The sequence below is a fragment of the Amblyomma americanum genome, chromosome 7, assembly GCF_052857255.1.
Source record: "Amblyomma americanum isolate KBUSLIRL-KWMA chromosome 7, ASM5285725v1, whole genome shotgun sequence".
NCBI classification, from domain to species: domain Eukaryota; kingdom Metazoa; phylum Arthropoda; class Arachnida; order Ixodida; family Ixodidae; genus Amblyomma; species Amblyomma americanum.
The window spans coordinates 68,364,436-68,379,448 of record NC_135503.1 but is presented as its reverse complement, the minus strand read 5'-3'; the positions used below and the strand labels follow the sequence as shown (position 1 = coordinate 68,379,448).

The 15,013-nt window shown below is 46.3% G+C and overlaps 1 protein-coding gene across 2 annotated transcripts; it reads right to left on the bottom strand.

Annotated features, from left to right (window-relative positions):
* Window positions 1-116: 116 nt before the first annotated feature.
* On the bottom strand, window positions 117-13,654 carry LOC144099291 (astacin-like metalloprotease toxin 1). Of its 2 annotated transcripts, XM_077632476.1 has the most exons (12): window positions 13,452-13,587; window positions 13,245-13,369; window positions 12,476-12,541; window positions 10,942-11,110; window positions 10,113-10,239; window positions 8,819-8,885; window positions 6,887-7,084; window positions 5,343-5,472; window positions 4,101-4,220; window positions 2,635-2,741; window positions 1,358-1,479; window positions 494-774 (listed from the first exon to the last, which is right to left on the bottom strand). In XM_077632476.1, exons 2-12 carry the CDS (start codon window positions 13,308-13,310, stop codon window positions 645-647), a joined length of 1,302 nt encoding a protein of 433 aa, XP_077488602.1. In that variant the 5' UTR covers window positions 13,311-13,369; window positions 13,452-13,587; the 3' UTR covers window positions 494-644. The 2 variants fall into 2 exon arrangements, with proteins under 2 accessions (XP_077488601.1, XP_077488602.1); XM_077632475.1 differs by having other exon boundaries at window positions 117-774; window positions 13,245-13,654.
* Between the last annotated feature and the right edge of the window lie 1,359 nt (window positions 13,655-15,013).

Sequence of the window (15,013 nt, the reverse complement as noted above, 5' to 3'; positions counted from 1 at the left end):
GTATTGCTAATAGAGTTCTGCTGTTATGTATAACGGGATTTAAACTTTATATCATCTGTTTGCACGTCAGTGGCGCTTAAGAGTGAATGATCCAAAAAATCCGCACAGAACTGAAACAGCTTTTCTGAATCTCCCAGAGATCAGTTTATTCAATATTCCGCATACAGGGCGTATTTTTATTTTTCAACTGTTACACAAGAAACATGTTACGAGTTCTTTCCAGAGCGGAATAAATTGGGGCGCTTTGAAACCATGCATTGTAAGCATCCAAATGTCGTTAATTGAAGCAAACAACTTGCCTTACTGGAACTTACAAAAGAAAATCCACAAAAATACTTCAGTTCTGAAACAACGCTGAATTGTTTTCCAGAGTTCGCGTGAAGGTGATGAGACAGGTTATTAGTCAAAAAATTGATTTATGCTACCGTTCTTGCTCCTAGTGCATGAGTGCTTGCTTGAATGTAGGTGTAGTAAGGCACGTGATTTTCAACAAAAATAAGCGACGTAGCTACAGTTTGACGGATGTGTTATAGCTTTCACAAGTCCAGTTTGACGTCACTTGTTCCCTATTCCATATTCAGGTAAACTGGTAGCGCAGAAATGCCGAAGACGTGTGAATAAGAACTGTAGGAAACTAATCTATTCTAAGCTGGAACAAATTTTACTTCAGCGGCGAAACCACGCTTGAAGCTGGCGTACGGCCGGTACTCGATGATGACGTCACGACCCGCGGAAGTGACCACGTTTCCAGGTTTCAATTCATCACTGCAGTACCTGCATGCGTAAATGACAATTAGTGGCACTTAATAACAGTTGGGGCATGACAATTAGTGGCACTTAATAAGAGTTGGGACATAGAAGCTTTTCCATGGCGTTCAAGTGGCCGTCGTGCCACAGTTCTGTTTTGTGTGTCGCTTTTTGTGCACAGCCTCTGACACATACTGATAACTGTGCAGTAATTTCTCGCGTACCGTATCGTCGTTATATTAACTACGTGGTCACGTTTGCGAGCATGTAAAAAAGGAAGGGTTGTCGCTTTGTAGTCGAGAGTGAATCTGTTACAGAATAAATAGAAGAAAACCATTACAACTGCCAAATGTGACTGATGTCATTGTCATTAACGCGTTCTTTAGATAGAAATTTTTTTGTTCATGAGTGTTTATAGTTGACAAGTGCTGATAGTCTGTGAGCTCTTAGACTTGGCACAGTGGTGGCACATGCTAGAATGATTCTGCCTGAGTATGTGGAGTGTAGCAGTAGATCTGGCTTGTGGTTATGGATGGGTGAACTCTATATTTTTGAAGAAACTTCACGTTCACCATTGACGAAAAGCGGCGTGCATTCGGCGCATACTCACGTCTGTCCCATATACAGCGACTGCAGTCTGAGTTCGAATCGGTCGTAGATGCAGAACCTGCGAACCCGGCCGTAGAGGTCGAAGGCTCGGAATGTGAGCTGTACTTTCCTGTTGGCCGGAGCCTGCAGTGATGTGATGTAGAAACACAGTGTGAACTATGTCATCTGCCGCTACGATTCATTCTGCAACATGAGACAAGCAACAAAATTCTCTGGCTTTATCAACAGTATCGGAAACTGAGAGAGAAAGTAACCACTGCCGGAAATTGTTAGGCTTCTTGAAGACCATTGTGTTTTCGGAACTGCAGCACCAAGAAGGCTTGTGCAAACGAATAGCTGCTGGCGAAAGATGTCACCAAGATTATCGCATTTTACAGCTCAAAGTGCCCCAAATCACGGCCGGCAGTTATGTCATTTTGAATGGAGCTGAGTTATACAGACAACCAACTTCTTCAAGCAGTTGTGATGCTGTAAAGAACAGGCTATCCTTCCGCTTTTAACGTTGCAGGCTATTTTCGTGAAGCGCCACCTACCATTTTACTCGGGATCCATTTCAGGTGCCTCCATAAAGTCTGCCTTTTTTAGTCTGCCAGGATTTATTAACGCGCACGTTACGCATTCAAGCGGTAGTGACCTCATGCAGGAAACAGTAGTTCATGCATGCCAATCTCAGCCTAAAATAAAGGAGTAGGTCTGCAATCGCAAAACCTTTCGCCAATGAGGTCTTTTATTCATCAGCTGGCACCATGGCCGTTAGCTTTTAGGCGGTCGTGATAAGCTAGCGAACGGAAGCCGGCCAATCAGAATCCCAAGATAAGAATTTTCTCACGTCGAACTGGTGGGTTAGTTTCTTTCACAAACTTCACTCCACCCGAACGCGCAAAAAGTGGACAGGGATGGATAGAAAAGACGACACAAAGCGCTTTTTGTGGGTTTGGTTGTCTTTACTATTCTTTCGCGTTAATATTCTGCACGCTATGGTGGATCGAAGCGCAAGATACGTGCAGAGAGCGCTGTGATTCTGGCGCCTGCAGTGGTGCATTGGCAGCGCAAGATGCCAATGCGCATTCTCGCATTGGCATTGCGAGATGAAGAATGAGTGGAAAAATTCCTAAATGTACCTCTCTGTGCACTACAAAACATGCGCTGCCAACTAGCTGCTGCAACTCGTGTTGGTATAATGCAACCAATTGTCACGTTCGCTAGTCACTGCAGGGCTTAACTTTCTTATCTGGCCGACAGGGGGGATGTTGGAAGACTGATAGAGGGAAAGCGTACCTGTATCCACCAGACACATACGCCGTCCTGCGGCCTCTGACTCCTCGGGTAGCCGGGAGATGCGATCGTCCTCTCACGGATCACTCGGCCGCCGCACTTGGGCCGAGCTGCGAAACACAAGAGATATACGCTGAATAGGCATGTCTCTTTGCACGAACAGATAGCTTTCTTTTTATACTATGCATGATGCAGATTCGAAAGAAAAAAACAGAAATTGAACGAATGTGTTGGTTGCGACGAAAATTACCGCAAGACAGCACATTTATGGCGGTGTTCTCTAGCAAGGCACTTTTCCCCCCAAAAAAAGATCCGTTTTGGTCGAATCATAGTTCAGGTCGAATCATAGAAGTGCATAGGCATCGAAATAACTATTTAAAAAATCTGGCAAAGGCACATCACGTCAGCCTCCGCAGGCATTTATAAACAATTTGGTTTTACTTAGCGCTCAGTAAAAATCGCGTATCAAACTTTCGCCCACAATAAACTAGGGTATTCATCGACTATTTGGAATACCCATTCAGGAGCTAGAAGTGATACAAAATCGGGCAGCTAATTTTATCACATTCAAATATTACTTACAGCTCAGGGTACATTAAATCCCTCATTGGTCAAGAACCTTTGGCATCTATATGTTTATATTTATATTTACATGTTCGATTTATTGTGACCTGTGATCACCTTCAGTTCTCCCTCCTTATGCAATGTCCCATTAGGGACCATTTATGGTAAATAAATATTGATGACGATGATCTCATTCCCAGGTTCCCTGGGTATCACCTGCTGGCGCCATCTGTTGGCCGCCAATATCAGATTCCGCACAGCTGAATAGGAATATTTTCATGCGCAATTAAGAAAAGCCTGAAGCCCCCGTGAAGTGGTGCATGAAGATGTTTATACTATTGGCCTCCTCTTCCTACGCGCGGCATAATGTGCCTTATAAAGTGCTTTCAACGCTCTAATGGAAGAGTTCTGACAGCCATACGAAATCAATGGGGTGTACTTAACATTCAAAATTCCCTCAGAAATCTTTGATGCTCAGCTCCATGCAGCACGCGGTGGCAGACGCACAAACTAGAGTCGCTTATCCAGATTTCTTGGCCTTGGGTGCTTTTAGGACTTACGTTTATGACGTGAATCTCAGGCAGGAAGCCAAACATAAAAGAAGAACCAAGCATGAAAATTTCGCTTTATGCCCTCAAAGTGACGAAAACTTTTCGTAGCTCCTGCCAAGGCACGTTATTCGTGTTTTTTATTACCTATGCACTTACTGACTCAGTGACAAAAGAACTGACTGACTGATGCCGCCTTCTTAAAGGTAACAACGGGCTCTAAACTCGAGACGCAATGACCGCTTTGAACGAATGAAATAGCCTTTGGAGGGAAAGTGAAGCGGACGCGGATCGGTCACTGAATGGTATCCAGCCGACCGTCATTTTAGTTGCGAGTGTAGTTTGGCATGCACTCACTGTAGTACGATCGACGCAGCCTCTCGCATCGCTCGCCCTCAGTGTTGGGCGGGCAGACACACTTGCAGGTGTGGTCCACGAACCCTTCGTTGGCACACTCGGGCTTGGTGGTGCACGCAGCTGCGACGTAAAAAGAAAATAAAGCATGTAAGATCGCTTAATTGTATTATATAGAGTGAAGTCTTAATCGCTTAAAATGATTTTAAGAAAACGATTTTCTTTTCCAATTTGGCATGTTGGGTGCTGTCGCTATTATCACTTTGGGGGGAATTCAAATATAGCCTGCAGTTTCTTAGCGTATGCCTCTTCGGGCGGTTGAATGGCTTCAGCGAAAAGAGAGGCTACTTATCGCTACTGAGGCACGCATGTAACAGCCCGCGAGGGCTCTGCAGCATTGGAAATAAATAAGTGCTCCTTTTTGCATGGGCCGCCGCGGTGGCTGAGTGGTTACGGCGCTCGGCTGCCGGCCCGAAAGACGCGGGTTCGATCCCGGCCGCGGCGGTCGAATTTCGATGGAGGCGAAATTCTAGAGGCCCGTGTACTGTGAGATGTCAGTGCACGTTAAAGAACCCCAGGTGGTCGAAATTTCCGGAGCCCTTCACTACGGCGTCTCTCATAGCCTGAGTCGCTTTGGGACGTTAAACCCCCATAAACCTAAACCATCCTTTTTGCATGATATAACTTCCACCTTGCAATGTACTTCTGTTCACTATTTGTGTCGCGATGTATCGGCATATACTGCATTTGCGCTCTATTTTTCACATTTTTTTTCCTCCCTTTCCAAAGTGCGCCCATGGCGCAAAGGGTTTCGCTATTCCTAGGCACTGTAAATCAATAATTATTGGTTGTTGTTATTATCCGGTCCCCTTATCCACTCGATCTGTTCCCCCCCGTCATTTTTTAATTCTGCTCTCATTTCTCCTTTCCGCTCATATTCTTCCTGCCTCTCCTTCTCAAATCTTACTCCCTCTCCAACTGCCTCCCGGAGTGGAGACGGTGCAGCTGGAAGACCAACTCTCCTTGCTCATTCAGGCGCAAGATATACTGAGCGCTTGCTTTGTGCTGCTCGGCAAATTGATCCCATTTCTCTCTGTCTGGACTGACGAAACAAACGGTATGAGGGGAGATGGGGTTAAGTTGAAGAGAAGTGTTGTGCAGGCTTGATCCGGCGTTTAAATGCTTCATACAATATGACGGGCTGTGGCCTGTAGTCTCGCATGCAACGGTTCTAGGTCTACTCACCGTCGCACTGGTAGAGGAAGTTTGCCTTGCGCCGGTCGCGGAACGTGAGCCCATTCTGTCGGCGTATAAGCGGCGCCAGCAGCGGGTTCAGCGGGCTGAGTGTCTTCGCTTCCGGCGACGCTGCGAATGCCTGCATCGACACAGTTCGCCGCTGCCACTTAACACCTCCAGGAACATTGCACTCGTCCACTCGAGAAAGGCGCAGAGCGTTGATGTTTAGGAATCGACGTTCGGCAAATACCCAGATGCTGCGCCTATTAAGGCTCGTATTGTGACGTCATGTTTATTTCACGCGCGTGCGTATTGTAGTCAGCTCATATCTGATAGCTGCTCACTACTGCCATCTGTAATGAAACTTCGTAGTGGCACCATTGTTACTCTACGTGAGATTGACTGGGGGACTGAAGCGCAGGGTAGCAAGATTATTTGTTTGTTAATTCATTGTTTGTCCCGGTCGTATCATCTTGCGCTACGTACGATGTCGACCAAATTATTTAGCTCGTTACACTCCCACAAAAGATGAATGGTCTGAAGCAGGTTTCAATTAGCACTGGAACTCCAAGCTACTATCATGGGTCTTCTGATAATTTGCATTACACATTTGCGTACAGGAGAACACAGTGGCTTCAGGAAAGTATGCTGTCTGGCTAGTTGGTTTCTATTTTGCCAAGCTACGATGAATTGCTCTAAAGGACGAGACACAAAAAGAAGACAGGACGAGCCTTCGTCCTATATTCTTACTGTGTGTCGTCCCTAAGCGCAATTCATTCCAGTGCGTTGGCCTGTTCGTCTCATAATCGCTCAGCTGCATGATTACATTTGCGTAAGGAAACACAGTAGCTTGTATAACTAACATTTTTTTGTATACTCGAATCGTCAATGAAATGCAGCAAGTGCCCGTACAAATGGGAAGATATGCCGTGTTCCGGTCTGCTGTGCATTAGAAAAGTCCGGTTATTGTCCACCATATTATCAACAACGCTGCCACGCTTCACAGGAACAGGCTCAAAGAATATTGAGACAATTTCTAAAAAAATACTAGAAAGCTTTACCTCCCAGTCAGCTTAGCAGACTACCCAAATGTGACTGCGATGAAGTCCAGTGCGAGACACTCGCACAAAGCACAGGAAAACCAACAAACGCGCACTCAAGACTACTCACAGCACACTACCCAGTTTACCTCCAGTCCAATCTATCCGAGTCCAGTCTATGTGAGCAACAATAGAACCGCGTTTGCCGCCTATTAACAGCCAGCCATTTTCGAAGAACCAAGTGCATTAATGATGTTCAAGAATGAGTTAGTGCAGCCTCCGAGTACAGCTCTGACGACATAAACCAGTTATGACGACATAAAACAGATACATATGGATGTCTTTAAGCGCACACACTGTAAAAAAAGAGATTGCAGCTGACAGCTTCTAAAGTTTAGCCGCCGCCGCAGTGATTGAGCTACTATTGCGTTCAGCTGCTGACGCAGAGGTCACAGATCCCATACCAGGTAATGCTCCGTCTCTGCGAATGTATATGCGCACGAAAGCACGTACCGTCGGCGAGTAGTGCATCACGGATGTGTAGTCGTACCGGGCGCCGTACTGCCGCTTGTTCTGGTCCGTGTCGAACTGGCTGCGCAGGCCTTGCAGGATGTTCGGGTAGTTGACCACCACGTAGCGGCCGCGGTCGGCACGCGACTGCTCGTGCAGGAAGCCGATGGCGTGCCCGATCTCGTGCACCACAGTGCCTAGCTGCAGAACGAGACAGGAACCTGAGAGTTAGGGGATTGCATGCTCTAGCCCACGGTATAGCAAAGAAGGCGCAGACTGTCCTGCGACCTTGAGTGGAACAAAGCATGGAATGGCTAGGAATCCATCTGGATATCGCCATCATAGTCGTTTTTATCAGTGAAAAGGTTTAATCTGCTTTGCATATTGAGATGGCTGCAAGCACATTTCGGCGGTTGTTTCCCAACTGACGCGAAAAAAAGTATCAGAAGGCATACAACTAGCTACTGCATTCTCGATGGAGTTAAACGTGCTTAATTGTGATGAGTCACGAACAAACGATATGAAATCAATGCGCATACTCCTTTAATCCGTGCCCTGATTGAATTTTAAGGGAAAAATAAAAGAAATCAACAACATCTTTGCAGTGGAAAGACCTGCCCTCCAGTGTGCGTGAATTAATCGGAATACACGTACACGTAGCTTGCATGGCCTCGCGCATAGCTTGTATAGTTGTGGCGATACAAACCTGTGGCATAAGCGAGGAGATTTGATGAGCTTGGGCACCGTTTCGCGTTTTTTACCGTGATTGCCTCGCCATTTCTTTGTCTCTGATGATAGCGTTATTGCGTCGAAGGCTGTGCTTAAAAGTCATCGCTCGGGAAGAGCCAATCACAACTAGCGCTCTCAAGAGGCCGCACCCACATTAACAAATTAACACGCAGAAAAGGGCTTTGAATGGGAAAACTGCAGTTGAAGATATAGCGACCGTCTTCGCGCGAAAGCGACTGATAATCTATAGAACCTATAGAAAAGAGCGTGCAAACTTCGGGTGACCGGAAATTTATTTAAAAAAGAAAACTTGCAAGGCGGTTACAAGAATCACAGGTCAAATCGCAGAAATGTTGGAAAGTTGGCTGCGGTATGAGAGCAAATAATTTTCATAGTGTTCTCGCTTAAGCTACTAGGCTGCTATCCGATGCTCTAAGTGAAAGTACTCCAACACGCAGCGCCTTGTGGCCCACGTCCCTTCCACACCGTCTCCTGGGCGGTTTAAACATACTGGCGCAGCCATACGCTGCATCGCCTTGGAGCAATGCCATGTTCTCCGACCGAGCTATCGCCGCCAACGTCCTGGCAAAACGTAAACACTTCGTGTCGTAACTGGCGCACAGCATCTTTGCGCGCTGCGAAGCATTGTGCTGCGGACGGCGCCTACACCGACGCGTACGGCGCTAAACTGAGAAACGAGCTAAGAAGAGCTAACGCTCGAAAAAACAGGGCTACATAATCCGCTATACGTTGTTGGCAATGCGATACCATTCGAACTTGTTGATGCTTGGAGGTGTTGACGGCCGAAGGGACTGGTGGCGCTTGTTAGACATAGGTTGCTCTTCCCGTGCACCACCTTCCACCTGCCGCAATTGGCAGGCAAACGCTTCACATAGAACCACCTTGCCTGGTGACGTCCCTTCCTTCCAGGCAATGGACTTCATGCGCTCTGGTGATGTCATTGATGAAGTATCTTCCCTCGCCAGCCGTTTAGGACTTTTGTGGATGGCGCCGGAAGGTCGCCGCCGCTTTTTACTCGGGTGAGGCCTCTATGCTGATACATAATAAAGCTGACATAGGTACACAGCTGACCGCTGAGAGTAGTGTGTGCGAAGGCTATGATTCGCTTTTACAGGGACGTCCAGAGCGCGCACAGGAGTATAATTTGAAGTAACGGCACATTTGAGCGTGACTTATGCAGCTTACCGTTTCACAGCCATCCCCGATAGAGATCGGCTGAAGGGAACCGACATGGCCAAAGCGAGACCAGCACCTGCGTGTGATGAATTCCGGGCATGTTACTAAGTTGGCTGGTTAAACAAACGAAATCGAACAAAAAAAATGAGAATAAACCACATCCACGAGGAATGCAACAGCTTATATAACGGTTCTCACGCAAAAATTCGTTAGATAGACACCCTCTTGTTATTGACCATATCTACGGAGATATTTGCGAAAGGCACCTTGAATGCATATTAGCGTTATGCAATCAGTGATGCTCCAGCTTCGACACGGAAAGAAAATCGTGCAAGTGAAATATTGAGCAGCGAAATTTAGCAGGAAGATTGGAGTTCTCACGCTTCGTGCTCGCACTGGCCCTAAGTTTGTGTTTTAGTTTTCAATGCCTATAAATAGCCTAGTTTTCTAAGCACAAATGAGAGTTTTTCCTGAAGCGCAAGGTTGATAACTACGGTGTCGACAGCCACAGAAGCCAATATCTCGGCAATGGCTATGTGCCATTTCTACAGACGCCAACAAAAGCGAGAATATCTGACGTAAGTTTCTTTACAGGTTTATACTGTTTGCGTCTCAGTAGTGATAACAGAGGGCAAGCAGGAAACCAAACATGCGAATCGTGTATCGCGGTTTAACTGAGTAGGGCTCTTTTTCTATCCATGTGTTACTTGTAACATCATCACAGTACGTTTTGGGGACTTCAAGAAACAGAAGTTCTGGTGCAAGAAAATCTCTTTACATCTGTGCATCTCTTTTATGGACGAAAACAATTGCTACCTGTTCTTTTAATTGTGCTACAAGTCAAATCAAGTTTATTGTGCTACTCGGCTCTTATACCAGCATCGCTATACGGCTAAACAAGAAGAGCAAAGAGAAACATTTCTCATCCCGCGCCCCAATCGAGGGCGAAGTCTGAAAAGTAAATGAGCGGGGCAGAATCATATAGTAGGTTATGAAGAAAAAAAAACCTGCTATCAGTGGTGCAATCATACTTGTTAACTGGTTGATAAACCGATATTAAACACTTGTGCAAGGGCCTCTAGAGCCTTCACGGCGCTACCGTTTTCTGCTGAGAAGACAAACGACACCCGGCCGGATAACTCATGCAGCTCTTTCGTGAAGTCTGTTCAGATGTACTCAATCTCAGGTCGGATGACATATAATCTCGTTAGGCTCGATTAATGAGTAGGGTGTTACTATTTGTTGCTGCACAGTTTGTCAATGCTCGACACAGCGGCGGACAAAGGACATAAAGCAAACGCACCCTGTGCCCCTGATGAAGAGTATGAAGTCCGTGGTGGTGTCGTTCTTCTGAAGCTCGCGGAACGTGAGGCAGGAGTTGTTCATCCAGTGTGCGATGCCCCGCCGAATCAAGTCTGCCTCGTTGACAGCTGCGAGAATTGGATGCAGATAAGGAACCGATATATCCCAGACACAAGTTCCTTTCAGACGCACGTTCGCAGCGTTGTGCATGCTTAAATAGTACTTAGAAGCTTTGTGGGTTCGGGCGAGGGCTGACGGGTGCTGTTTGCATGCAAATTTTAAAGAATGATACAGAAAAAAAAAGTAACTTGCTGCTATTTAAGAGCGAAAATATATTCGTCGACGAAGCATATGTAGCGGGCATAGTGTCAAACCCTTGCGGCATTTCAATGAAGGAGAGGGCTACACAAACTGCTAGGGATTGAGAAACAGTATATTGGTACTACAACAATATTGGTGCTATTATACTAGTGGTACTATTATAAACCCTATAACAGTGCTGAAACTTAAAACACCAACTATGTATATTAACAAGGTTTTAGCTCGCCCTTAAGTCATTTCATTTAATCTGCTTTATTGGTCAACGACTTGGCTGTTCATCTATATGCTGCCTAAGAAAAATGAGCCAAATTTGGGAAAACAAATTCAGTTCTGAAAATGATCCATACGTTCGTTAGCTGCGGAAGATTGTTGTGAAAGGTGTGTCTAGTTTACATTCTAATCGCATAAACTACTTATTTGTTTTGAGTTCCTTTGAACGTTTTGTTTTTTTTTCTTATAATTTTTTTTAGATTCTTGTGTCTCTTAGCAAAAGAGGGCGGAGTACGTACAGCTCTCGCTGATCTTGTATGGTACGATGCCCCCGGGCCAGGTGATGGTCCGAGAAGGTTGCAGAGCGTACATATCCAGCAGGTCGCGCTCGGTCATCAGCATGTCTCCCTGGAACATCCTCACCTGGCCGTCGTCTAGCAATGGCATCTCGTTAAGCATCTCTCGGAACTGCAGAGTGCATATGAGAAAAACAAATGTCAACCATATGAGACGCTAAGCCAACAGGAACGGCGAAGATGGGAGACGTTCGTTCCTCTGCCGGGGAAAGAGTTCGGCCTGAAACACCGCGTTCTGCTTGTTGTGTGGAAGTTGTTAGGTTGTCTCATTGCATTGCCGATGGATCGACAGATCGAATGATGCATTTAACAGCTACTAACTACAAGATGAAACCTTGAGCTTCAAACGAGCGTCTGGTACCTGTCAGTGAAAGATTTGCACTTCTGTAAAGTCGATACCTGCTCCATATAAGTAAACTAAAACAGCAATTTTTGGCCAAATAAAACCATACAACAGTGCGCCTATTTTTCAAGCCTGAGTTTCTCATCAAACCATACGAGCTATATTAAAATTATAATAATTTACATTATTTTTATGCGTGAGTCTCCTCATGCTGTTTTCTGGCTGCTGGAGTTGATGCTACCGGGGTACTGTGCAGCAATGCGAATTCATCTCTCTCCACTAAATCCTGCTGAGCCTTCTACGTTGCTTGCGCTCACGTGTTAAAAGTTCACCGTAATTCAGCCGTCGTCCACAGCGCCATTTACTTTAGTCCAGCTTCAGCGAAAGTATAAAAAGTCGTTTATGGGTTGCACAACAATACTCGCGATATCAAAAATTCTCAGGTCAAAGTCTGATAACTTTGCTATGTTGGAGGAGATATCAATAAAATATCATTTAAAGAGAGAAAAACGCACCGTTACGAAGTCTGTCGTCGACTACTTTGCTCGTTGTTACGACTCCTGCTGTGCATCATTCCTTAGCTTAGAACTGTGACGCTGGTGCTCATTATTGATGGAAAGTCGGTCGTGAGTACGTATTCCCGAGATAGCCTGGTACTTCCGCTGACAGCCATCGTATACTTCCGTTTAGTGCAAGCTCTACCGTCTCCACGAATAAATGCAAAACGAGCTCTTGGGTTATTTTTCCTCGTAATTTATGCGCTTTATCGTGGACGTCAGAAGCAGCGTTGAGCAACATTTAAAGGGGATTTGTTGCTTCGTGTAGGCTCTAGGAGTTTGCTCATGCAACCATAGTGCGCTGCAGAGCATTTCAGTTGCTGTGTTATGCCCCCCCCCCCTCGTTTACAAGAATTTTTGTAAAGAATATGTTGTAAAGTTGTATTTCAGAAAAAAACAAACAAATAATTTCTCATAACTGCTGCTCATGCATTGCGCGCACATGCTCACTTCCTCTTGGTGCCGGTAAACGGTGAACATACGGTCAAAGGACCATATGTTAGTTTCAGTATATTGTGGCTATTGTTGCCTCTCCAAGCGTTACAAGCAAACAAAGGGCTTCGGCACTGATGCTTACCATTTGTGTCTTCTCCCTTTCCTCCTGATTTACTTCCGACTGCACTGAGGTGAGATGCTCAATTGTCTGCGTGGGAGCAAAAGGTACGTATTAAAGCGAAAGTGTTACCATTAAGGGCAAAGAGCAAGTTAGAAGCGCTGTTCAGTTTCACCTTTGAATTAAGGGCACTGTTTCGAAATGAAATTGCAGATAAATATTCTGAGCCCCAAACCCTCCCGTCATATTTGACAGAACACCGGTGTGTTGTAGGTTTCTCAGCATTGGATTTACTTTCAGAGAATTAAAGCTTAGTGATTAACAATGGACAGTTTTGCAAGACCTAGTGTGAAACGACTGTTACAGTAAACAGTTTAGTATCATGGCCTTGTTTAGCAGGAGTGGTCTTAATGCAGTTCCAAGCTTCACAATTTAAAATGAACCATGTTAAGAGCGTCTTTCTGACCGGTACTTCGGAGGCAGTAGATGTACGATAGTACAGTAGGCAGCCTGCACCGCTGTTCACAGGTCAACAGCCTGAAACCTGCCATACTATATTTCTTTAGCTCCAAGGCTCTCGTGATGCACTAAACCCACCTGCGGTAAGCGAATTCATTTGCAAAAGACAATCCGTATGAATAACTCAGGTATGCTTTCTAAAGGTCTGTGCACCTTGAAAATTCGATTTACATTAAGTTTGTTTAGCATGGATTTAAACCATGCCTACGTATCATGCTACTTAGAAATAAAAGGAGGAAAAAAAAGGTGCTATCTACTGCCAAGGTATGCTTACCTCTTCATACTGCGCACAAGCCAACCCAAGAATCAACGGTAAAAGAGCTGACGTTCTCGGTATCATCTTGGTTTCAAGGTACGCCTTCTGACAGAGTGTAAAATCCTTAGTCGACGGCAGCAACGCTGGAAGGCGAAATTGTTGCTCGACGCTGACACTGGAAAAAACCTCTAACTCCGAACGACCAACAGCAAAACAGCCATAGACCTGGTGGCGTGAACTGTAGACCAACGCAGTACGCCCAGCAAGCCGTTTGGCCGCGTACAGCGAAGGCTAGATTATTTCTGCTGCCCTGGTGAACGTCCAACTGGAAAGCCGGCGCTGCAGTCTACTTCGGCGCCGGTTTCCGCTTATATGAGCGTCGGAGCGGACGCCACTGCGAGTGGAGCCCCGAGAGACGGGACTAGAAGGGTGTTTCTACCGCTTGGCGACACACAGAAAGGAAGACGATAACCGGCGACACACCCTTCGCGACCCTCTGGTATCCTGGGCGGTGTCTCGAAACGACGAGAAAAGGAAGTTGCGACGGAACAGGCGCGGAGCGATTGGCTGAGGAGGAGGCCAAGCCCTGGCGCTTTCCGCTAGTGGTGCCCATGTTCCGCCTCCGCGGTGACGCGTCGTTTCGAGTGTCTAAATTGTGCCGAGGCCTTGCACACAGGAACAAGGTGAACGGGGGGGCACGACTTACATCTCGGGGTTTTCCGACCGGGTTCAACCACGTCGGCTGCAGTAGTAGTGTTGCTTATATTAGCCACATGTATCCGTCCAAACGGGGTGGGTGGCGGGAGAGGCGCTGAGCGAGACCTTTTCAGCAGGAATGGGACAATCTGCAAATGCAGAGGTTAAGGTTGTGCTCAACTGCAGGCGGGGTTACTGCTTGTAGTTGATTCACCGTAGCCATATCTAAATAATTAGTTGTGGTCGCCAATATGTGTGGCAGTTCCGTTACCTAGCACTGCTCTACCACCGCTCGCACAGGCATAAAGTCTCTCTCTGCCACCGCCACCTTGTTTAGCCGAGTTTTGTTCAGGTAAAGTAATCTGATAACAAGCCGCCATTTTTAGATCTGATTCTATACCCGGGAGGATGGTTCACTTTCGAAATAAATGCACTGAGGGCGGCTTGATAGTCAGTGAACATGACGTACTACTGAGTTCTGGAAAGGTGAGAGAATTTTTTGACATCATGTGCAATCAAGAGGGTCTCCAAGGTGGTGCTATCCGGTGGGTTGAGGTAGGGGCCCCTGACAGGAGAAAGGTGGTTAGAAGAAAAGGGGAGCGTATTAGCTGATCTGCAGCACCGACAGATCAGCGTTCCTGCGCATTCAGGAACTGCTGGAAATGAGCTGTCTAGTAAGTTCTCCAGCGAGACTCTTCTCCGGGCTCTAGCGATCCAATGATCCAGCCCATAATTGTGTGATGAGGGCCTTCCATTCAAGAAAGCCATCTCCTAGTGCTACCTCCAATCCAGACAGAAGCTTTCCACTCTCACAGGCCCACAGCTCCGTTTCCTTATTTCCCAGGCTCATACCTTTTGTAAAATTCATACAAACAAACTAATTTCACCAACACTCCATTTATGCCCCTACCGTTCGGACCACTCCTGCCACAACTGCCCTGAACACCTAGACCAATCTTACATACTCTTTCTTCTACTGTCCTGCTTCTCTTTAGTCTAATTTCTATCCCCATCGGTTAACCCCCTTCCTCTCCTGGCATACCTGGGTGGCTTCTCCTGATGATGATAAGTAAAGCTTGTTGTGGCAGGCT